The following is a 26041-nucleotide window of genomic DNA, read 5'->3' as shown; positions in this document are numbered from 1 at the left end:
GAGGGACCTTTTATGTTTCAGGGTAACAGAGCATTTTTTACTTAGGATTAAATCTAGTCTGAACATATAAGTTGAAAATAGGGCAGAAGAGATTTAGGAGAAAAAAGCTTGAAGTGTAATAAGTTCTAGTTTGGTTTTTTTATTATTTTTTAAATATTTTTTTTAACACATATTGCTTTATGTGTGAAATTAAAAGGGGAACATAGCATATGTTGATTTACATTGTCTCCTTCATTCTTTTTCTGGATGCAGATGGCATTTTCTGTCCAAAGAATATTGGGATTGCTTTGAATCACTGAACCATTGAGAAGAACCAAGTCTTTCATAGTTGATCATCACACATTCTTGTTAATATGTAAAATATATTCCTGTTCTGCTTGTTTTGCTCAGCATCAGTTCATATAAATCTTTCCAGGCCTTTTTAAAAATCAGCTTGTTCATCATTTTTTATAGAACACTAATATTCCATTACATTAATGTACTATAACTTGTTCAGTAATTACCTATTTGGGGGGCATCCATTCAGTTTCCAATTCTTTGTCAAAGAATTGGCTGCTACAAACATTTTTGTACATGTGGGTCCTTTCCCCTCCTTTATAATTTCCTTGTGATACAGACCCAGTAATGGCATTGCTGGGTCAAAGGATATGAACAGTTTAATAGCCCTCTGGGAATAATTCCAGATTGCTTTCCAGAGTGGTTGGATCATTTGACAACTCCACCAACAATGCATTAGTGTCCCAGTTTTCCTGCATCCCCTCCAACTACTTTTTTTTTCTTTTTTCTTTTTAATAACTTTTTATTGATAGAACTCATGCCAGGGTAATTTTTTAGAGCATTATCCCTTGCATTCACTTCTGTTCCAATTTTTCCCCTCCCTCCCTCCACCCCTTCCCCCAGATGGCAAGCAATCCTTTACATGTTATCATTAACTTCTCCTGTCATCTTAGCCAATCTGAGAGGTATGAGGTAGTATCTCAGAGTTGTTTTAATTTTTATTTCTCTAAACAATAGATATTTAGAGCATTTTCATATAGTTCTGGTTTGTTTTAGCACTTAATGATCTAATCATTTCAGAACAGAGGGGAATGTCAGTGGAAGAAAAATAATGCACTTACTTCAATCCCTTCTGGTACCAATAGGTCTCACAGAGATTGTTGTTTGTCCTTTGTTCTCGAAGAGGACCACAACATCAGGGGAGTGATGCCATGACATGCAAGTGAATTAGATTTAAATGAGGGAGAGCTGGTCAAGGTCCTTTGCCTTACTTTCCCTGTCCAGTGGCAAGATATAGAACAAGATGACTAGAGATAGATCTGAGACATTGCACAAACACCAAGAGAAAATGGTTTGCTTTCTTATATAAAAGGTGTAGGTCGGTTTCCAGTTGACTTCAGGTGCCTAATCCCTATGGAGAGAGCTCCACATGTTCTAGGAATTCTGTAGGGATCAGGCTTTCCTCTGATGGGAGAAGCTTGATTTCTTTTTCCTTTTCTTTATTGTATTTGAGTTAGAAAAATTATTTGCAGGCATCCATACAGGCAAGAGAATTTAAAAAAAAATATTATTTTTGTTAGCATATATGCAGGAGTGAGTATAACCTTCAAACTCAGAAACCATAGTAAGACATATGCTTGTAGGGAATAAAAATTCTCATTTATCTATTATTTATGACCTATACCAAACAAACTTTGTTAAAAGAGCAAGAATAATTTTTCCCCAACTGAACTATAAACTCTATGAAGCAGGAACCCTAATGTTTATATCTGCCCCAGCATCTAGCACAGCAATCTACACACTAAGTATTTGGAAGATCTGTGATCCAGTAATTATAGGGGAGTCAAGGTATGAGATTTCTTCCACCAACATATTTCTATAAGTAAATCTTAGTGAGATATTTGACAAATATGGAGATAAAATTATTACATCAAGAGTCACATAGCTGGTAAGTGTCAGAAATGGGGAATTTAAACCTAAGTCTCTTTGACTCCAGGCCTAGTAAATATCTGTTTTTACTCTGCATAGAATATTAATATTTGTAGAATGCATGAACATCATGGAGAATGAAGAATTAGAATGCTTGGATTAAACATTGAATTCGACAACTATTTGCTTTCATTCTTAAAATGTCTGAGATTTAATTGGTAAGAAGAACTTCTTCAAGCAATAACTCAGCTCTTCTTCAGCTTAATAATATTCTGCCTAGCTGCCATTGAAAAACCTTTGAGGTTGACTTAGCTAAGCTGGTTTTTGGACAACAGAAATATTTTATCACAGGCCTTTCCAGTTTGTTGGACTTGCCACAGTATGATGCTCATAGGTATAATCTTCAACTCGGCATCAGTTCAGTTTCCTCATCAGAGCTTAACCTGAAGGAAGGAAAACCTACAAATGATAGCTCAAGCATTAAGTAGTTCTATGATCCTTGAAGTCACTTTACCTTAATGTGCCAGGTAATGTTTTAAGTCTGTAACCAATTTGCCAACCAAAGGAGCTCTTTGTACCTATAAAATCTGAGGTCTAGACTATTATTTAGAGAACTCAAGGTTACCTCCTTACCATGAAGAAGTATTAGAAAAGGACTTTAGTAAGCCTGATTGATTGATTTAATTTCATAGTTTATTTATATAGCACATTTCCTCTTTGAGCTATTACACAAAACATCCACAGTATCAGCATTCCACTCCTAGGCAGTTAAATAGCTCAGTTGTGGAGAAGTAGAAGAAGCAGAGCTAAAAATAATCTAGTAGAAAGAGCAGTGATAACAAATCAGGGGATTTGAGTTCTAGTCCTGTGACCTTGAGAGTCACTTAAATTCTATGAGTCTAAATGGTAGTGGGGATCGTGGTAGAGTTGATTTATGTCAAGGCTTATTAATCTGAAGTCTATACATGACCCTGAAGTATATAAATAGATTCCAATAGTCCATGGTTTTAGATGTGGAGGTGAAGGTGAAGATATATCTTTATTTTCACTAACCTCTATCTGAAATTTAATATTTCCTTCAATTATTTAAAAATTATTATTCTCAGAAGATTTCACCAGACTGTCAAAGGGGTCCATGATATAATAAAGGTTAGGGACCTCTGGTCAACATGATCACTAAGTTCCTTCCCAACTCAAAATAGACAACCAATGGGAAGTGGCAGAAAGAAATAGAAACTTGAGGACCTCATTGGACAGTTTAGTTTTAGAGAGGAGAAATAGATATCTTTCTCCAGGAAAAGATGCAAAGCAGAGTGGGGAGGAAATAGTTGATATTCCAAAGTTTGATGAATAAACTTATAAGTCCTTGTTTTTCTCAATTCTCTCAATAAAATACATTTTCCAAAAGTAAATAAAAATAGCAATAGATTGGGAGTCCACAATCCTAGCCTTTGCTGCACTGTGTTTTTGGGCAAATCATTTTATTTCTCTGGGTTTTAGTTTTATCATCTATAAATTATTAGAATTAGAATAGATGATGTATAAGAGGTCTTTTGGATCATAAGCAAGGTGATACCATAGTGCACAGAGTGCTGGGTCTGAAATGAGGAAGAATATGAATCCAAAAATGCTTCCTATCGGTCTGACTCCAGGCAAGGCTCTTCGAGTCATTCCAATTCTGTTTGCCTCAGTTTCCACACCTGTAATATGGGGTTAATAATCAATTCTACATACATCTCAGGATTGTTGTAAGAATAAAATGAGATAACATTTGTAAAGTGCTTTAGCACAGGGTCTAGCACATAGGCCCTATATAAATGAGAGTTACTGTGATACTAAGCATAAAACCTTCTTGTAAAATGAGTGTTAAAAGAGGCCAATGAGGAATGGAGGCCAATGTGGAGTGTGGAGATTTAGAAGCATAGACTTTAAAGAAGGAGCATGTTATTCCTAAGAAAGATTCTGATGGCTTGTTTTGTATGTAATACATGCCTTAGGAGTAAAAAAAATTCCTTTTATTTTAATTTGTTCTTAATAGCATTTTAATTTTTTTCCAATTTCATGTAAAGATCTTTTTCAACTTTAATTTTTTGTAAGATTTTGAGTTCCAAATTTTTTTCTCCTGCCTTTTCTTCCCTCTCCCCTCCATATTAAAGAAAATGAAAAAAAAAAAAAAAAAAAAACAAGTGACTAAGAAATGAAGCTTTAATTTATACTTAATAATAGCTTCAGAACATTAAGGGCCATGTTAGATAAAAAGTGTAAATAAAAGAGACATTTATTGTTTAGAACTTTTTTCTTATTCAGTATTATCTTTCTGGTGCTTATAATTCTGTCCCCATTTATTGACCCATGGGTTTATGGTTTTGGTGCTCCCTCCATGAATTCAGACTCAGAAGATAGCCAAAAAATCCATCCTCCTGTAGCCAAATTGCTAATGAGCCTCTGAATTTTATCCTTGGATAAAAGACATTCAAAAACTTTTTCTGATATCAATGTGGAAATGTTTTCAGAATGGTTGGACTGGCTAAAGCTGCTACTGTACTCTGCACTCTACAAAATTCATGGTTACTTCCAAGATTTAATTTCTAAAACTAAGAAATGTCCCATACAATGTCTTGCAAAGGTGAGTGTTGAAAACTATCTTTGCATATTTGGAAAAATAAAAGGCTGTTTTAAAAAATTTCTTCAAAATAGATGATCACTTTTTAGGGATGGTATGAAGGGAATTTCTGTTTTTATTTAAATAAAACTGTATTGATATTTTTGTTTAAAAACAAGTTCCATAATTGTATAGTTGTACATACCAATTGGACCACATGCATGTATAAACATATGTACATATTTATATACATATGTAGTATATATTTAATTATATGCATATCTTTTGATTTGTTTATAAACTATGTTCCCCTTGACCAAAAAAATACCTGCTCTGTGTTTTGGATGAGTCTGATTGTATAAGGTGCCATATAGATCACTTTTTATAGGGGAACAAGCGTCTTAATGTACTAATCTAATGAAATTCTGCCAAACTAGGATAATGAATTATTGGAATAACCACCTGGGAGCATTCCCAAACAATCACATAAAATCAAATTGGTCCAACTAAGTCATCAAGTATGAATAAAGATCAGTCTTCTCTTAAGACATAATTGTTTGTTGTGTATGTATTTCATTCATTGAGTTTTGGAACATTGGTTTTATTCGAAGCAGACTTTATTACCTTTATTACTCACTATTTGTATATCATGGCTAAATCATTTCACCTCTATGGCCCTCAATTTTTTGATCTTTAATATAAAAGAGTTAAGATTAGACAACCTCTAGAGTACTTTTCTGGGATAATAACCTATAACTTTGTGACTGCATTTTTCCTCTGATGAAGGAGGAAGGTCACAAAATACCTAGGAGTTTATTTTGGCAAGATTTCAGCTTATTTGCCTTCAAAGTATTCTAACTACGCTAGCTTTTCCTCTTCTGAAATTTCCTCTTCATTCATTTTCTTGAGGACAGGAAATGATTTTGATTTTCTTTGTGTCTCCTGCTCTTAACACAGAGAGTGATATAATGTAAGCACTTAGTAATTTCTTGTTAACTGACTAGACAGATTCAGCAGATATACTGATTGCCATTATTTTGTTAAATCAACTGGGAATATATCTGACCCACTTAACTTATTTGCTTAGATCTTGAAGGTTTTTTTTTTGTTTGTTTGTTTTCATTTTATTCTTACAAAGTACAGAGCACCAAAGATTCATTATTCCTATCTTCCCCAGAGCTACATAATATCTAAAGTCTAGCCATCAAGAAGTGGAAGAAATAGTGAAACTATAAACATTTCACATTTGGGTTTTTTTTAGGTTGGTGTAATATTTTGTCAGTCAGCTATGATTTATTAAATGTCTACATGTGCCAGGTACTGTGCTGAGCACTGAGGATCAAAGAAAAGCTAAAAAAAAAAAGGAAAGTCCTTGCTCTAAAAGAGCATAACTTACAAAAGTCTGTGTAGGAACAAGAAGGCAGGCACTGCAATAAAGAAATAGATGAACTTTCAGCAGAGTTGCAAAGGAAACCAGCAGGCAGAGATGAGGAGGGAAAGGTGAGTTCCAGGATGAGAATCATCTACACATCAAATGTGGGGGTTGGCCCAAATTCCCTTTATGATGTGTCCCATATAAAATGCTCAGAGTCAGAAGATAAAATGTTAAATATGAGGGACAGAGAGGAGGCCAGAGTTTCTGGAAGGCAGAATTTGGGGAGTGGTATAAGATATATAAAGACTAGAAAAGTAGGAAGGGGGCTGGTTATAAGGATTTGATTTTTGATCCTAAAGGAAAGAAGAAGACAATTGGATTTTATTGAACGGAGAGTGATCTGATCTGATCTGGGCTTTAGGAAAATCAGTTTGACAGTTGAAAGGAAGATGGATGAGAATGGGGAAAAAGCTTGAGACAAGTCACCCTACCAGCAGACTAGAGCAATAATCTAGAAATGCAATGGCACACCAAAGTGGTAGCAATGTCAGTGGAAAGAAGGGGGGCATGTATGAGATATTACAGAACTTTTATTAAAAGGTTTCAATTAAATGCTGAAACAAGGATTAAAAATTCATTTGTCTGTGCCTACTTTCTTCATAGTTCCTGAAAATTAATAAGAGCAGCTCCAATAATCACAGCTGACATTTAAATAGCCTTTTAAGGTTTTCAAGGCTCTTTATAGACATTATCTCATTTGATCCTCCCAACATCCCAGTGAGGCAAACTTAGATACTCTCTTAGAACTGGGAATTTCTTTGGTGGATTTTTCCTCTATTCCTCATCTTATGTAAGTCTTGTCTATGTCCTTCCATAAATCCATATAACACTTATTCAATGCATTGGAGGCCTTCTTTATCTTTAGAATAATAGTGTCATTCTAGATCTTTTTAGTCTGGGTTCTCTCACTCTTACTACATGACCAATCCTCCTACTTTTCTAGGTATATGTGCATTTTATATTGTCCTGTTTCCTGATTAGTGAACAATTTTTTTTTAACCAAATGACTAAAGTTAGAGTTGGAGGACTGGCTTGAATTTTATTTCATTCTGCTTTTTCTAGTCCCTTTCACTGCTAGATTTCCTCTCATTTATACTGTAGATATTTTTTGTATATACATAGTCGTTTACTTCTTGTGTCCATTACTAAAATGAGAGCTTGTTGAGGGTAGGGACCATGTTTTGACTTTTCTTCAAAATCTCAGGGTTTAGCCCTGTGTTTAGAATATCATGAATGCTTACTAAATTTTTGGTGGTTGATTAATTGGATGTGGTGTTTGACTTGAATTAAGAAAGACCTGAATTCAAATTCCACTTTTTTATATTTACCACCTATGTGAACATGGGCATTACTTTACCTCTCGGATTTGGTTGCCCTATCTAACAAATCATATGCCTGTAGTCTCCATCTACATGGATCAGTGGATAGAGTGCTGGACCTGGAATATGTTTGTGAATTCAAATCGGCCTCAGACACAAAATTACTCTGAGAAAGTCACTCAATCCTGTTTATCTCAGTTTCCTCATTTGAAAAATGAGTTAGAGAAGAAAATGGCAAACCACTTCAGTATCTTTGCTAAGAAAATCCCAAATGGAGTCACAAAAGGTGACACAACTAAAAACAACTGAACAACTAATAAAATACCTCCCTCACAGTACTGAGAGACACAAATGGGATAATCCATAGAAGGTCAAAATATTAAGTTTAAAGCTTCATTATGATGATACAAATACTGGAAGACAGCCATCAGATCTAAAGTCTCCTCATCTCAAGATCAGCATTCTTCCCAAATGCTTCTTCTTTATGTCATGTTTGTGGTAGATGTAACAAGGATATAGAGACAAATAAAAAATGGTTCAAGAAAACTCAAAACTGGGAGATCTGGGGGTTAATGTCATTAACTTGTTGAGTTACTTCGAGCAAGTGATTTCCCTTCCTTAACCTACAGTAAGGGAAAATTGGAAAGCTTGAACTAGAATGTTAGACCGATTGACCTGAAACTGGAAAGGACCTCAGCGACTGCTTTGTCTCCTTCCTCATTTTACTATAGAAACAGATGAAGTGAGTTTAAGTGGCTTGCCTAAGATTACACAGCTGATACCTTTCAGAGATGGAGTTGAATCTGGAGTGTCCAACTTAAGAACCAGTGGCTTTTCTACTCTATCACATTACCAATTTTCTAAACTTAGTTCAGTTGTTTAATCTGTGAGCCTATTGCACACACATACACAACTATCATACACTTTGGATTAGGAATGAATTAGAATTTTTCTCTCTTATTTTATTTTTTTCAGTTGAATATAAAATATCATTCATATTTTAAAATTTTGAGTTTCAAACTTTCTCCCTCTCTCCCCTTCTTCTTGAGAATTTGATAACAATTATACTTGTGCAGTCATACAAAACCTTTCCATAATAGCCATGTTGCAAAAGAAAACAGACACAAAAGGAAGAAACATTAAGAAATTTTTAAATAAAAGTTAATCAGCATTCAGATTACATCAGGTCTTTCTGCATAGAATTTCTCATCATGACTCCTTCAGAATTGTCATAGATTATTGTCTTAATGAAAACAGCTTTCATCCACAGTTGATCTTAGTATAATATTGCTGTTACTGTATATGATATTTTCCTAGTTCTCTTCACTTTATTATCAGTTCATATAAGTCTTCCCATGTTTTTTCTGAAAGTATCTTACTTGTCAAATGAATCAGAATTTAAGAGTTGGCAGGATCTCAGCAGCCATCCAGTCTAATCCTTATACTAGTCTAACATATCTGACTAGTAGTCATCCAATCTCTACTTGAAAAAACACCAAAAAGATGGAATTTACTAACTCTTAAAGAAATCCTTTTGTAATGTATACAAGACAGTCACATAAAATATCCCAAGACTTCAAAGGACTGATGAACAAATTCCTTCTGGTTAAGCAAATCAGGGAAGGCTATATTAAGAAGAAATGGCAAATGACCTGAGTTTTTAAGTAAAGGTAGTATCTCAACTGATAGAAAAAAGACAGAAAAACTATTCCAGGTTTTGAGAATGGGATGAACAAAGATGCAAAGGCTAGGATACTGAAAAGAATGGCAATTCATCCCATAGTCATGAGTTATAGGCAGTAGAATTTTATCAATGGCTGCTCAGTTTCTCATAGCCATTTAATAATTTTATAACACATGAACACCTATTCTTAGCCATTGAATTTGATCTATAGAACAAAGGATGCTCTGCAAAGGCTTTGAAATGGTAGTACTTTTCTTCATTTGTCTCTACATTGTTAAGCAGCAGACTAAAGAAAATACTGACTTTACAATTTTGTGTCTTCAAAGAGGAATTTTGTCCATCAACTGGAAAGCTATTTGAAACTAGCCTGCTTTTTCTTATATATTTAGTTGTTGTATATAGTATATGGAGGACAGAGGTGAAGTATAAATTTATTCACTACAATTAGGTGGGTATATTTATGCCTGTTGGTATCTGTTAAGATAACAGTGTCAATAGTACAATCTTAGACTTCAAATGTCAACCAAATAATTATTTCCCATGTAGTCTTAGCCTTGTTTAGAGAAATGATTTGATGCTTGAGACTTTTTGTAAGTCATTCTGCCAGTAATATTTATTTGGAGCTCAAAGTACATAGATGTGAATCCCTAGGGTTTGTGTTCTGTGTGTATATGTGTGAGAATTTGTGTGTGCATACCCACACAGGCATGTTTGCATTGCATTTTTTAAAGCTGTATTTTTCATGGTTAAGAATAACTTCTGGGTATTCACAAACAAAAAAATTGGTCCCAGTGTGCAAATAAATGGCTTAGGGGAAGATACATGAATGGCATGTAGCTCCCTCCTCTCAATAGATAGGAAGAAGCTTCCTCCAGGAGAATGACGCTTTTATTATCAGAAATGGTCACTATCTTAACATTTTTTTACTTTAACTTCATTACAAGGGGATGTTTGATTCGAGCAATTGAGAAAGGCGGGGTGGGGGGGGGGAGGAATTTCCAGTAGTGATTATGGTTTAAAAAAATAAAAGTCAATTAAAATATCATTAAGTAATAAGAAATAAAAGCACAAAAATTTCCATTTTATATAGGGAAAATTAAACTGTGTTAATAATGCAGTGGGATACTTAACTCAGAAGTTTTTGGTAGGTGTTCCTAATGTTAAAAGCAAAGCAAATTTAATGAAACCTTCTGATTATTTATATGATAAACTTGCCTGGAGAAGGACATATCTCCCTCTCCTTGATTGTCTGCAGCTAGATAAACATATTATTTAAATATGGCATTGTCATCAATCCAGTTGTTGCTGTGACAGCAGTATATAAATACAAAGAATAATTACTCACTTCCGTAGGAAATGAAACAACACTTATCTTAATTGTTCCAGCATTCTAAATTCATTTTGCATTTATTATTACCAATAGCAATAATAATTCATACATTCAAAATTCATCAAATTTCTAATATAATTCCAAAGATGTTTCATTGTAATTTATCACCCTATCATCTATCTATTAACTAATCATTCACATTATTATGACAGCATATATTGCTACCCAATAGAAAAAATTTAGTTCATAGAGTCCAAGTGAAGAATGAACAAGTATTCTTTGTTGCTGTGGTAACGTAAGATAGAATGACCATTATTATTGGTTTCCCATATCACCAGTGTCAGAAGACTGCCCATTTAACCATCCTTTGCAATATTAGAATTAGCTTCTAAAACTCAGTTATTTTCTGTTGTTTGAAACAACATTTCACAGCTATTAGACTTCTGGATCTGACTTCAAACCCCAGTGTTTAGTGGCTGTGCAACTATGGGCAAAGCACTTAATTTTCCCAAGCCTCAGTTTACTCATCTGCCAAAAAGGTATAGTGGCTACTTCATATAGTTCTTGTAAGATCCATATAATATGTTATTTGAAAAGGACTTTTAAGACTTTTTAGAAAAGTCATTATTATATAAAAGTTAGTTGTCATCTTCATTGTTGGACTTAGGGAGAGGGGAAAGGGATAACAATTCTCCTTTTTCTCACATGGCTTCAGCCAGAAGAATTTGTTGTTCAGATGTTTCAGTCAAGTTCAATTCTTCGTGACCTCATTTGAAGTGTTCTTGACAAAAACACTGTGGTTTGCTATCTCCTTCTTCTCCCATTTTATAGATGGGGAAACTGAGGCAAACAGGGTTAAGTGACTTGTCCAGGCTCACACAGCTAGTAATTGAGGTCACATTTGATCTCAGATCTTCCTGATTCCAGAACTCTATCCATTATACCATGAGCTACCCAGCCATAACAACAAGTGAGCCTCAGTGAATCCTCTATCAAAGGGGTTGTGCAAATCTCAACTTACATACTTCTTTGATTCAAAACTGAGAATTTTTTTTTTTTTTTGGTTTTCATTAAAAGAATAACCAATGGGGCAGCTGGATAGTTCAGTGGATAGAGCACCAGCCTTCATATCAGGAGGACCTGAGTTGAAATCCCATCTCAGACACTTGATCTCTCATCCACATGGGAAGCATGTTTCCTGATTATACTGGAAATTGCAAGAGAGCATAATTATAAGCTTTTGAAAGACCTTAGGCACATTTTCCATCTATCTCCTGTCTTTTGTTCTCCCTCCTTCCTCCTCCTGCACATACACATATACACCCTCTCTGTGTTTCTCTCTGTCTTCTCTCTGTCTCTGTCTCTCTCTTTCTCTCTCTGTGTGTATATCTTTCTCTTCTTACCTTGTCTCTGTCTCTTCTTTCTCTCCTTTCTCCCCCATCTGTTTTTTCTGTCTGTCTTTGTCTCTCTGTTTGTCTCTCTGTCTGTGTCTGTCTATCAGTCTGTCTCTTTCTCTCTCTTGTGAGTGTCTCAGGAGCATTCCTGGACTCTTCTGCTCTTCTCCATTGGTTGAGGATATTTATCAACCCGTAGATTTTCCTTCCTTTCCAAGGTCTATTTGTGAGTTTTGGTGATTTTAGAATTATACTTTAGGTTTACATTCACGATTTCAACAACTTGGATTGGTAGATTGATGAAAAAAGGGCAAGCATTACAGACCTAGTGAAAAATTTGAATATATATGTAAGTGGGAAAACCTGGGAAATGTTTGAGCCATGGTATCTTTATAGAAATCATTTTGAGGAGTCTGTCAGTTCCTATTTCACTTTTTCTCTACCACTTTCTAATCTAGCCAGAGATTACCAGACAGCATTACTGATGTCCCTGTCAACTTCTGATCAACTTCTGAACTTTTCCCAGGTCAAATAATGGGTCAGTGCTGAGCTAGAGAAGTGGACTATGTTCTCAGACCCACATTGTATCCATTGCATTACCAGCTTTCTCAGAACACTTTTCATGAACAGAAAATCAAGACTTTGACCTGGACACAGAGTCCCATGAGACCCTTTATTTTAGACCTTTTGCTCTGCAAAAGTTGATCCATTAAGGCCTTCAAGAAATGAGGCCTGACCTGTGATTTTATTGGAATAGGAAATTCAAGCCTGAAAAATAGCTCCAGTCTCTTATTTTAGAGAATTGCCTGGGGTGCTTTATTTATAGAAATGATGCTGAAGGAGTTGGGATCACAGAGGCTAGCAATCAATCAGCACTTAGGGATACTAACTTGAAGTTTGGTCCTTCTGGCTCCAAGGTCAGTCCTGGGGCACTTAACTTTGCTGACTCTCTAGAGCCAATTAATCAATTAGAATGCAAATAGGTGGTGATCATTAAATATAGTCTTGTATATCATGCAGATGAGCAGTCAAGCTTCTTGAGTTAATTATTCTGTTAGAATGATTATAAAATAAAATGAAAATATTCATAGAAAATATGAGGCAGTCTTTTGTTGGGGGAAAAAACTCTTTGAATTCTGTCATTCATGTGCCTTTAATTTCACCTAACCCTTTCCTCTAATTTAAAGCTTATCATGACTTTTTTGAGTGTGGAATAATTTTTTTCTACCTATAATTTGATAAAATTATACATTCATAGTTACTTTTAAAGTGATACTTAATATTTTCTACTCTGTTCTGACCAGAATAAAATGCAAAAGCAGGAATACTTGTTCTAAATGTCTCCCCATTTGTCAGTGATATGAAAATATTTAGTTCTATAGTTCAAAATTCCCCCCCTTCTTTCTTTTCTTCTTACTGTTTCTTTTTCTCATCCCCCTTTTCTCCCCCTCTTCTTCCTCTTTTCTTAGTTTCATTTTGTATGTGGGAAATTGCCATTTACTGTCCACTAAATTGCTTAGTTAGCAAAGTGTAGTAACTATATGTAATAACTATAAGGAAACAGAAATACAGATTTATGATAATATGACTTTGGAAGGGAAGAAATCTGAAGGGCCCTTATTTCTTCCTCATATTATTTTTGAAATATCATTGAATGAATGAATGAAAATAATTTATTAAGTACCAAACATTGTACTATGCTGAAGATACAGATACAAAAGCAATGTTAGTTCCTGAATTCAGTAAATTTAAATTCTGATGGGGAAGACAAAATATATAAGAGAATGATGAACTGGGAGGGCAGTATTTTGCTTCTAAAGGTTACAGGAATGGTGAATGGAGCCAAGGGGGAGGATATTAACATATCCTTTCCAGGGACAATGAAAGAGTGGATTTGGGGGTGGTTACAGAACTGGAATGAAGGATGAATATTCAGGAAATATATATGAGAAGAAGAAAGCCAGAGAGAATATGGAGCTGAGCCTACATGGGCCATCAGTCAGGCTACTGGGGCCTCAAAAGGGATTCCTTCTGGGGCATGGTTTCGGATGATTTTAGCTACCCAAATGGTCAGCGGTTTTCAGAGTTTTCTTATCCCTTCGTGTTCTTCATTCAAGAATGCCTAAACCTATAGATGTCTTTCTATAAGTATGTCTATCAGAATAAGACTTCATTTTCCAAATAATGAGAGTCAGATGTTTTGGATTTGCTGAAGTATAACAATAATGATTGGTCCTAGTTAATTTATAGATGAAGAGAACTATATTGACCCATTTCCAGGAGGATCATTCTTGATTTTTTTCCTAACAAAGGTTATAGATTTAGGCAATTCTACTGTATCCTCTTGTTTAATCCTGCTTTGGACCAATATGAAAGACTTAGGAAATGATGAGTTAAAGTCAGGGATATAGATTGTAGCCAGAGAATATTGCCAAGTTAATTGGCCCATGCAGGATAGAACTTTTGACCTTGGTCTCATTAGGAATAGCCATCAGAAATCCTCAACTTCTTGAAGTTAAAGAAGAGGGGAAAAGAGTCTAGTAGAATGCCCATTATTGGAAAAATACTATAATGGATATGCAACTATTTCAGAAAACTATGTCAAAGAATTTCATTGTTTTTATTAAATAAATACTACATAAAAGGTCTTTTTTTCTGTCCTTTTTCTCCAATAGGTCTAGGCTTCAGTATTGCAGGAGGTGTGGGCAATCAACACATCCCCGGAGACAACAGTATTTACGTTACTAAAATTATAGATGGAGGCGCAGCACAGAAAGATGGACGTTTGCAAGTAGGAGACAGACTACTAATGGTAAGCATGACTAAAAAGTAGGCATTTATATACCTAGGAAATCCTGGCTTTGCAAATTGTCCATATTTGGAACTATGAAGATTAAAGCAGCTGAGAATAACAGGATAAAGCATGGCAAGACTATTTTGGACAGTTGAATAATGTAAGAAGACAATGTGATGATTTATAACGAGGGCTTTCTCTGTAGTCAGAGAACCTAGCTTTAAACATTACCTCTGATGCTCTTTACCTGTGAGATATTGGACAATATCTCACTTATCTTCTCTCAGTTTCCTCATTTGTCAAAAGAAGAGATTAGTATGGATCTGGCCTCTAAAGATAAATACAACTTTAGTTTTATAATCATGTTAAGTTATCTGAGTTTTTGTAGTTAAAAATGAAGCCAGAGTTACCATTAGTTTTATCACATAAGATTCAAGCTTTATGTTGATGTTTCATTTTATATGAATAATAAAGTCCAAAAGAAGGAAGTTTTTCTTAAATTTTAAATTTCAACAAATATTTCCATTGTATGCGTTAAGTAATTCAACTATCTAAGAAGGAGGTTGTACATATATTATTATGCTCATTTTATAACTGAGGAAATTAAGGTTCAGGGAAAGAAAGTGATTTGCTAAGGTAACATGATTAGTAAGTTAAACCAGAATCCAAATTCATACCTTCCTTGATGCTAAATTCAGCATCCTTTCTACCATACACATTGACTCTTTATTCTGACTAGGAAAATTGGAGAGGGATATAAAGGGAATCACATTTGAACATTTGACATTGAAAAATGGGAAGGATTTCAAATGGTAAGAAAATGAAGGAAGGATAGAAATGCCAGATTTAGTAAATGGTATGAACAAAAATATGGAGGTGGGAAAACATGGGGCATCTTTCAATAGCAGAATCACTCATAGACAACATCTATGTCATTCCCCGCCCATAAGCAATCACAGAACTTTAGAACTGAAAGGTACCTGATAGCTCATGTATTATAACTCTTTACCTGAGTTCCCTTGATATGATAGGGAAGGTAATGAAGCCTCCACATATATATCTATAATGATGGAGAATTCAAAGTTTTCAAAATCAGCCATCTCATTATTGGATAAATCTAACTGTAAGGAAGCTCATTCTGGAAGCTGACTTCTATTCTTAGAACTTCTATCAGTTGATCCAAGTAGAATAAATTTCTTTCACAGGATAAGAGGGAAATAATTATTTATGTATCACCTCCTATGTGCCAGTCACTGTGTACTGTGATTTACAAATATCTATCTCATTTTGTCCTTACAACAAACCTTGGGAGATAAGTTCTTTTATTATCCCAATTTTACAATTGAAGAAACCGAGGCATACAGACTTGCTCAGAGACATATAGCTAGTAAATGGTTGAGGCCAGATTTGAATTTAGATATTGCTGTTTTTAGGCACAGAATTCTACACCTCTACTACCTTGCTCCCTGTAACCCTTCACAGGAAAAAATATATCCCTTTCTCCCAAGTCTTTTTTTCCTGAGGTGAACATCTCCAATTTCTTCAACCATGTATGTGATATATAGTTATTTCAAGCCTCATTTGAATTTCTGTGAGGAAAAAATTAAATTTCCTATATGTGACAATGACAAAACACTCATATAACTATTATTTATTTGGACTCCTGTATATCATCAAAAATTTAACTCCTGATTTTTTGTCCCTGAGAGACAACAGTATAGTAAAAAGATTATGTGAATGATATAGAAAAAAGTCATGGCTTCAAATCTTGGGTTCTGGAATATATTTGTTATGTGACTGAGGGCACATTATTTAATGACCTGATGTCTCAGTTTCTTCACCTGCAAAATGGTGCTAAAATATTCTCACTATCCATTTCACAGGAATATTACAATGAATGATTTTTGTAAACTATAAAGTGGTATAAAATATGAATTATTATTCTTACCATTATTATCTGTGAGCATTGTAGTGGATGTCCCAAATAGTGACTTTATCCCTTCCTTTTCTTATTGTTCTGACCATACTTCTTCTCAAACACACACACACACACACACACACACACACACGCACACGCACACACACACACACACACACATTTTTTTTGTGTTGTCTAAAATCCTTTCACAAGCCTTGACTTAATGGAGGCCGCAGCTTTCTTATAGTTTTGTATCTGACCTAGAGTCAGATAATTTGCTCAGTAGGTAGAGCATTGTACCTGGAATCAGGAAGACTTGAATTCAAAACCAGCCTCAGACTCTTTCTAGCTGTGTGAGCTGGAGCAAATCTCCTTATCTCTGCTTGCCTCAGTTTCCTCAACTGTAAAATTTAACACCTTCCTTCCAGAATTGTTGTGAGGAACAAAATGAAATAATTCAATTCAATTAAATAAACACTTATTAAGTACCTACTATGTCCCAGGAATTGTGCTAAACCCAGGGAAGAGAAAGGAAGAGTAATCACATTGTTCTATAGAATGATGTCCTATAGAATCAAAACCAAGCAGAGTTGCTGATGTAAATTGAGAGTTGCCTGGAAAGTTCTCGGTCCTCTCTAAAGGAAAGTTGTGAGGGGAGAAGCAACTGAGGCAGTTAAGGTAATGAGGCACTGTGCTAAATAAATAATATTTGTAAAGCTCTTGAAATGCTTGGCCCATAGTAGGTGTTGAATACATTTGTTTCCCCTCTCCTCTTTGTATTTGCTCATGTCTGTGTGCTGTTCACGGATTTCTACCTATCTGAGAACCTTGGAAAAGCTCCTATTGGTTCTCCAGATAATCACTTCTCTTAATCACTGGGATTGTTTGCGAATATTATCAGAAAATATTTTCAGATCATGACAAGTCACTTTCCCTCTCCAGGCCATGACTTCCTCATTTGTAAAATAAGTAAGCTAAAGTAGGACTTCCCTTTTAGCTCATTAACCTCTGATGATGTGATCTCAAACCCTCCTGGTCTATATATTATATTCTTTCTAGCAACCACTCTGTACTGTTCTCTACCTGTTACAAATGCAATGTCATGCTAAGTGTTGTGGGCTGACTTTTTTTTTTAGCTCTGTTTAGAATTCTAGACTGATTTTCACATTCTAAAATAACAATAATAATAAAGTCATTGGAAATCTGTCAAAAATGTTTCCTGGCTTCATGCTACCAAGCTCACCCTCTTTTACCATTTCTCTTGACACTCATTGTCAAAATAACTTTTTTTCCCCAAAAATAACTAAGACATAATTCTTAAATGTCTTAAATTTAAAACATGGTAAAAAAAAAATGCACCTGGAATAGGAACAGATAGCCTGTCTTATGTAAGAGGGGAAAAAAATAGCCCTGCCCTCCGGGTAGGTGCCAAGCTTAGAAGATCAGGGAAGGTTTGAAAAGAAATGATTCAGTGCATATTGTGTAAAAAATAAATTACTAGAAGCTTCTGAAAGACAGATTGCTGGAAACAAAAGGAAGATGAGTTCTCTTTCTTCAAAGCACAAAACACATTATGTTTCCTCTCTTGCTGAATTCCATCCTTATCTTTCCCTTCCCCTTCCCTTCGAGCAAGGAAGTACAGATTATCCAGCTCCTTTGAATCACCAGCTGGGTCCTTCTGTATTATTCTTTTTCTAAAGCTATTTACACCATATCTTTTTCCCATGCTTCAAATTTCAAACCCTCAGTGATTTTTACTTTGGGTTGGGTATCCCTTGTACAATGATCCTGAACTCAGCATGCCTTATTCTGAGTGGCCCACTCTAGCCCAGTAAATCCCCTACCTCTCAGCTGCCCTTCTAGAGATAAGCCTCATTGTACTTGACTGATTTTGCTGGTTGTGTGATCCTGGGCAAGTCACTGTCATAGGCAAAAAGAGAATAATAATATTGTCTATCTCTTAGGGATCAAAATGTTAAACAATGCTCTACAAATCTTCAAGTAGTATGTAAATGTTACTATCATTAGTACAAAAAATACTAACTTTGAGGTCAAAAGACCTGGATTTGGCTCTGTTCACCAGTTATGTGACCATAAATAAATCATCTCACTTCTCATCTGTAAAATTACAGCAATCCATGTTTATAAAGAGCTTTAAAAGTTTGCAAAATTCTTTAAATATTGTCTTTTTATTTTATTAAAGATTTTCATTATAAAATATATGCGTGAGTAATTTTTTCTTTTTTTAATTATTGTTATAGCTCTTTATTGGCAAAATATATGCATGGGTAATTTTACAACATTGACCCTTGCAAACACTTTTGTTCCAATTTTTCCCCTCTTTCCCTCCATCCCTCCCCTAGATGGCAGGCAGTCCCATACATGTTAAACATGTTAAAGTATATGTTAAATACAATGTATGTATACATAAATATCATCTTTTATTGGAGCCTCAAGAGCAGCCTTTGAAGCATGTACTGCATGATCTCATTATGAGGCTGAGTGATTTTTCTGTGGTCAACTACTGTTAAGTACCTGAGGCAAGCAGTGAAGTCAGGTCTTCATTTCTCTATATCCAACATTCTATCCACCACACCAGGATGCCACTCATAGTTCTCCGCCAACACATGAAGGGATGGCATGTGGAGGAAGGATGAGGCAAGTTCTGTTTGGCCCCAGAAGATAGAACAAGAAGCAATGAGTGCGAGTTGCCAAGAGACAAATTCAAGATTGATATAATCAACTAATTAATCAACAAGCATTGAGAAAATGACTGTTATATGTCAGGAACCATACTTGGCAATAGGGAATAAAAACATAAAGAATGAAACATTTCTTATTCTCACAGAGTTTACATTCATAAGGAAGATGATGAGTATTGTATATATCCCAAAAGTTGAAGGGCAGTTTAAACTATTATAGTTTAAAAATTTATATAGTCTCAAATACAGAGAAAATAAATATAATCAACAAATACAAAGAAAAGGAAATAATTTCCTAAAAACAAAAGGTTATTACTGTTTGTCCTTTGTTCTTGAAGAAGACCATGATATCAGGGAGGGGATGCCATGACATGCAAGTAAATTGGATTTAAGTGAGAGAGGGCTGGGCAAGGTCACCTGCCTCACTTTCTCCTTCAGAGTCATCTGGATCCAGGGGCAAGATCAGGATGGCTGTAGGTGACCCTGAATGTAATGGCAGACCGTGGTCTTTTTAAGCTTGGACTTTTTAACAAGTCTCAGTTTGATTGAGGTCACATTCAGTAATCAGTTAACAACTGAGGCAAAGAGTCTACTCTTTCACTTAGTCAAAAAAAAAAATTTAAATAAAGCCTCTAAGTAATAGTTCTCTTTCATTGGAGGGCTTTGTGGCAAGGCTGAGAAAAAAATGTTTGTTGGATATACATTAAAAGAAATTCTTAGGGGATAGGAGTATGAGTTGCACTAGTTCTAATTCTGGAATTCTGTCATGGCTCAAGATCCCATCTGCTTTTGAATCTCTGTTGTTATGACAAATTTCATAGAGACAGCAACTTAAGACTACATTCATGTTCTAGGATTTTCCTATGCTAAGAGAAGCCACAAATAAACATATAAATGCAAGCTTTCATCATTGTTTATTTATTTATTTTTGCTGAGGCACTTGGGGTTAGGTGACTTGCCCAGAGTCACACAATTAGGAAGTGTTAAGTGTCTGAGGTCAGATTTGAACTCAGGTTCTTCTTCAGGGTTGGTGTTCTATGCTCTATCCACTTCACCACTGCCCCAACTAATTTTTTTAAATTGAAAATAATGTCAAGAAGTTTTAATTCAATAAGCATTTATTAAATTTATCCCTAATCTCAAGGAGCCTATATTCCAAGAGAAGAGAAAACAAGAATCTATAGAAGTGTATGTATGGTATATGCAAGTACATGTTATATATTATAATCATATATATTCTATAAAAACTGTACATGTTTATTATCTATACTACATATGTGTACATGTGTATATTTAATAAATATATGCAGCATGTACAGAATAAGTAAATATATTTAATAAATGCATTTATAAGAAAATATTTGATAAAAGTTAGAGCTATCCAAAGGTGGCAGGGACTTTATCAGGGATTTTCCTGGACGCTGGGAATACAGACTTATCCCTGACATTTTTGAAGGGCTCATAGTTTCTCAAATTGCAGTTTATGTGCCCTTCCCAACCCACTTCCTACTCCCTAATTTATTTTCTGGTTTGCCTCCAATCCTGACATTATTGACTGCATATTCATCTTCCCATATCCATCATCTGCTTATTTTGTTGCTTGTGGCAAGTACTTCCATTCCTTCCCCACCACCACCACCCTCCTCCACACCACTCTCTACCTCTGTTCCATTGTGTTCATTCGCCAGGCACTAGTTTAAACTCCTACACAGCCTAATTTATCCTGAGTTGGCCAGCACATCCCCTGGCACCTTCTTGTTCATCTGGAGTTTGCCCTACTCCCCCGAGCTCACACTAGCATTTCATCTTCTCTCTGAGTCATGTCACCAGCAGCTTTCCTTGTGCTCTGTTCTCTTTGCTAAGATGAGGAGACCACCATCTAGCACATGTGATGTGCCCACCATACAACACCTCCTTCAGAGTCTCAGGATTGCTTTCTGAAGTGAAGAACTGACTGCTCGGCCCTCACCATCTATCCCAGACAGTGCCAGAGAAAATCGGACGCTGTACAGCATTCATCCTAGAAAGGGCGATGCATTTGATAGCATTCCTTGGGATTCAATTTGGGTTTTAATTCTAGTTCCACCCTCCACTGTCTATGAGGTCTCAAGACACTCACTTTTATCTCTGTAGACCTTAAAACTTCAATTATAAAATGAGAAAGTCCAACTAGCTGGTCTCTGTAAATTATAGAAACAACATTGGATTAAAAATCAAGAGACCCGTATTTGAGTCCTTCTGTTTAGACATTCAGTAGCTGTATTTTCTTGGGCAAGTAACCCTCCCCCTCATTTCTGGGCTTTAGTCACCTCTTCTGTAAAGAGAGAGGGAGAAGAGGTGCTGAAATGATCTGTAAAGACCCTTCCAAGCTTGAACATTCTAAGGTCCTTGATTCAGTGGAAGTAACAATCACAAGAGTCATCAGCCAATCAGCTGCACCCTCTCTAGACAATCAGCACCAGCTGTATCCCCATTGTCTTGAGAGTTCATAGGATAATACACACACATAATTAACCCAAACAGACCCACTTTTGTGCAATACAATTTGAAGACTTCAGCACAAAAGAAGACTTCTTGGGAGAGCTCCCATACTATTCTAGAGCTTTCAAAAGACCACATACAAGCCTCATCAGCGGTATCCTAATTAAACTCAACAGCTCACAGATGTTCCCAGGAAATGCACACAGAAGATTTTCACCAAGGAATATACTTTCTGGAAAATAAATAAAACAAGTTGGTGGACATCACCACAAAAGCACATCTCAGTAAGGGTTTTTTGTGTTTCTACAAAGCCACTAGCAATCCCTAACCAAAGCCAATCAAATTATAGAATGTCTGAATCACTGGGTGAAAACCATTAGTCCTCCTTGAATTGTTTTTTTTCAAAATTTCACGAATATCCCCCCCCATACTTTTAATCACAGTATTGAGTAACACATTCATAGTCATTTTTTCATAATCACCCTGTGAAATAAGGGACATAAACATTGCCATCCCCCTTTGGTTTATGAAGAAGAAATCAAAGATCAGAGAGGTTAAGGAACTTGCCCAGATAGTAAATGAAAGACTAACTCTAGACTAAACTCCAAGTTCAGTGTTCTTCCCACTCTACCACCCTCTCTCCTCCACTGGTCTCCCTGCCTCAAGTATCTCCCTTCTGCAGTCCATCTTCCAGACAGCTGCCAAAACAACTTGCCTAAAGCCTGAATCTGACTGTATCTGATTCCCTTACACTGGCTTCTTAATCCAGTAAGGATCAAACATAAGCTCTGCCATTTGGTTTTGGTTAATCTCTTTACAACTGACCCCTTATAGATTTGTCATGTATTATTCTCTTCCACTAATTCTGAGATAGCCAAACTTAACTTTTCTTTTTTTTCTTTTTTCTTTTTTCTTTTCTTTTCTTTTCTTTTCTTTTCTTTTCTTTTCTTTTCTTTTCTTTTCTTTTCTTTTCTTTTCTTTTCTTTTCTTTTCTTTTCTTTTCTTTTCTTTCTTTCTTTCTTTCTTCTTTCTTTCTTTCTTCTTTCTTTCTTTCTTTCTTTCTTTCTTTTCTTTCTTTCTTTCTTTCTCTCTGTCTCTCTCTCTCTCTCTCTCTCTTTCTTTTTCTTTCTTTCTCATTCTTTATATATAACAATACATCTCTTCCCCCTTTATCTTTACACAGGGTTGTTGCCTATGCCTGAAAAAGCACAACCTTCTCATGATTATCTCCTAGAATCCCCTCTTCTCCTTCAATACTTTTTCCCTTCAATATTCAGTTCAAGCATTGCTTCCACAAGAAGCTTTTCCTAATGCCTCTCAAATGAGATAATATTGTAAAATGCTGAGCATTTTAATGCCTGACAGTAGATATTTAATAAATTCATATTTCCTTCTCTTTCCTCTTCACTCCCCTCTACAAAATTAACTTATATTTGTATTAACTTGATATATATATGTAAATACATACATACATACATACACACACATATATATATATGTAATCTTTTCCAAAAGACTTTTTGAGGAAAGGGTTTGTTTCACTTTTATCTGTATCTCCAATGCTTAGCTCAGTTTCTGATATATACTTAGCAATTAACAAATCTGTGATCATGGTTGATTTCTGCTGATGAAGTCTCAACAATGTCAAGACTCTTATAAAATGCCACCTTTCTCCAAGCTTCCCTGATCTCAGCAATCACTAATTATCTGCCCTCTTTCAGGTTGAACAACACAATTTAAGTTCCCTTAAATAATTATGATGCAATTTTAATATATATAAAGGCTGATTGCTACATTATACTTGAAGGTTTGCAAAGCACTTTACCTATGTTATCTCATTGGATCCTTAAAATAATTCTGTGAGGTGGTTGCCATTATTATATTGTTATTATACTCATTGAACTGGTGAGGAAGCAAACTGAGATAAAACTTATCTGGCTTCTTATAGCTAGATAAGAGCAGGACTTATATCTTATTTCTTACTTTAGTATCTCTCCCAGTACACAAAATTCTATATACAGCAGGTACTTTATGTGTATTGGCTGAATTGACATCAAATTCCCATTTTTGTTCCATATTTTCTCTGACCTTATACACTTTTCTGACTGTTAAAATGCAGTGAAATAAGTGTCAAATTCCTAACAGTTTTCAAGGTGGTTTTTCTGGGGGTCTTATTCTACCCATCTGAAAAAGAAAAAAGGGTAGATGCACACTTCTCTGTCATTTGCTGACAGTTTCACGAATATCATGCTTTCCTCCCTCTCCTGGAATTGGGAATGAAAATTGTCAAGAGCCTACTGAAGTTAGGACTGCTTTTCATTCAACCCAACTAGTTATTTGGCAGTGGAATTCTTATCTATTCACCTGTCAATCCACTATGTAAAGGGAAAAAGGCTTTTCTTTATTGCACTGCTTGTACTGGTACCTCTCAATACCATGGTCAAAATATATGAAACCATTTCTGATGATTCCTTTCAGAGTGAACATTTCTTCCATCTGCTTCCATTCTTCTTTAAGCAACCTTAAGCAGAGAAGGCTTAAGGGGGACATAATAGGTGCCTCCAAGCATTTGAAGGGCTGCCATATAGAAGAGGGAATAGGCTAAGAGAATAATACAAACTTTATGAAGTGACTACTGTTCACAGAGCAATGTGCTAGGAGATGAGGAAAAGGTAAAATTTAGTCAGTTTTTTAAAAAGGAACTTTTAAAGGAACTATAACTAGGTTTGATTGAGGAGGATCAGGAGAACTTTGTGGCGCAGGCACATTTTGAGTTGTGCTTTAAACCATTAGCACAAATTCAAACTGTGATAAGAAAGACAACAGTTTTTTGGCCCTCTAACCTACAGGAAACCAAGAGGCATAAAAAATCAGCAGTAGTTCAAGATAAAAAGCTCATCCAATTTGATTAGAGCATGAAATGTATTTTATATTTATTAGCACCATGAACTTGTCTATTCTCTTCTAATTGCTATTTTCATGCTATGGAAATGTGTCATCTGTTTCAGGTCACACTCATGAGTATCTTCTATGGCTGCTTTGCTTAACTAGAAAACTTCATTCATTGGCCCCATTTCTTTTTTTTTTTCTTTAATTAAATGTATTTTTCTTTTTTAATGAATAAACATATACCTTCTTTCCCACCCACCATCAAATAAGATAATATTTATAACGTGCTTAGAACTAAATGTTTATTCCATTCCATTCCCATACTCTTCTTCCCCTCCTCTACATCAAAAAACACAAAACAGATGAAGAAGCTGTATCAGTATTGAAGAACATTTCATTTATAATTTATCTAGAAGATGGAAAACAAACCATCCTTTATAGGACCAATATGCAAATCAAATTCCCATTTTACATATATAAATACTACATATGTTTACATAAATATATATGCATATGTGCATGCACACATATATAAATACACACATCTATAAATATGTTTTGTCATTGCTTCTCTGGAAGCACAATTGTTTATTGGATTGATAAGAGTTCTTCACAAAGTTTTGCAAAGGTGGATGTTGAAAATTATCTTTGCATGTATTTGGAAAAATAAAGTACTATTTAAAATAAAAAATAACGTTAAAACCACTGTAAAAAATGTTTGCTTGCAAAAAAAGAGTTCTTAAGTTTTTTCAAGTTGGCAGTCTTTATGGAATTGTTATTGTATAAATTGTTCTCCTGGTTCTGCTCAGAATAATACTAATTTTTTGGGGTTTTTTTCCCCTTTTTCTTCAAGGTAAATAACTACAGTCTAGAAGAAGTAACACATGAAGAAGCTGTAGCTATATTGAAGAACACTTCAGATGTAGTTTATCTAAAAGTTGGCAAACCAACCACCATTTATATGACAGATCCTTATGGCCCACCTGATATTACTCACTGTAAGTACTAAGTAAGATGGTCATTCCATCAGGTTCCTACCTTGTCTGAACTGGAATAATGTAAAACCTTAATCACTTTAGATCATCACCTTTTTAGCCATAAAAAGTACATTCCAACTCCCTCCCTCACTATGCTCCTAAGACCCATGTCTCTTGATGAGATGAGGAAGATAACAGATGAGGACCCTTAGCAATTTCTCCTTGATCACTGTATTGGAAATGCTTAATGTGCTGTGTAATACAGTGTGATTGCAGTAATTTTTTGTAACCATATTTTAAAATTGGTATTTCTCAAGTGCCAAAAGGCATGATTAATGCTTCATGAAAGAAATCCTAATATCTTCTGAAATAAGATGAGGGTGACACTATGCTGGAAAAAAGGGTGTCTGGTCAAAAAAAAAACTAATGGGAGAAAATAGCCCTAGGGGAGGTATTGGATTTAAAATTTTAAATCATTGTCCCCCAGCCTCCATTATCTGAGCTACCATTTCCTCTGAACTTATTTTTCATTTGCAAGGGACAAAAAAATGGCTGTGGAAGTGGGAGGAAGACGGGCATTGTAATGACCT

General features: G+C 35.2%; 1 protein-coding gene across 14 annotated transcripts in view; it reads left to right on the top strand.

Annotated features, from left to right (window-relative positions):
* DLG2 (discs large MAGUK scaffold protein 2) overlaps nt 1-26041 on the top strand; it is a 2591935-nt gene that overhangs the window by 1911299 nt on the left and 654595 nt on the right. For all 14 annotated transcript variants that reach the window (XM_051987236.1, XM_051987235.1, XM_051987234.1 and 11 more), the window contains 2 exons: nt 14366-14502; nt 25328-25472. In XM_051987236.1, coding sequence (XP_051843196.1) covers nt 14366-14502; nt 25328-25472 — 282 coding nt within the window. The remainder of the gene's footprint in view (nt 1-14365; nt 14503-25327; nt 25473-26041) is intronic.

Source organism: Antechinus flavipes, chromosome 3 (assembly GCF_016432865.1).
Source record: "Antechinus flavipes isolate AdamAnt ecotype Samford, QLD, Australia chromosome 3, AdamAnt_v2, whole genome shotgun sequence".
Taxonomy (NCBI): Eukaryota; Metazoa; Chordata; class Mammalia; order Dasyuromorphia; family Dasyuridae; genus Antechinus; species Antechinus flavipes.
Note: the sequence above shows the minus strand (reverse complement) of the source record. Positions and strands in the feature narration are given on the sequence as shown.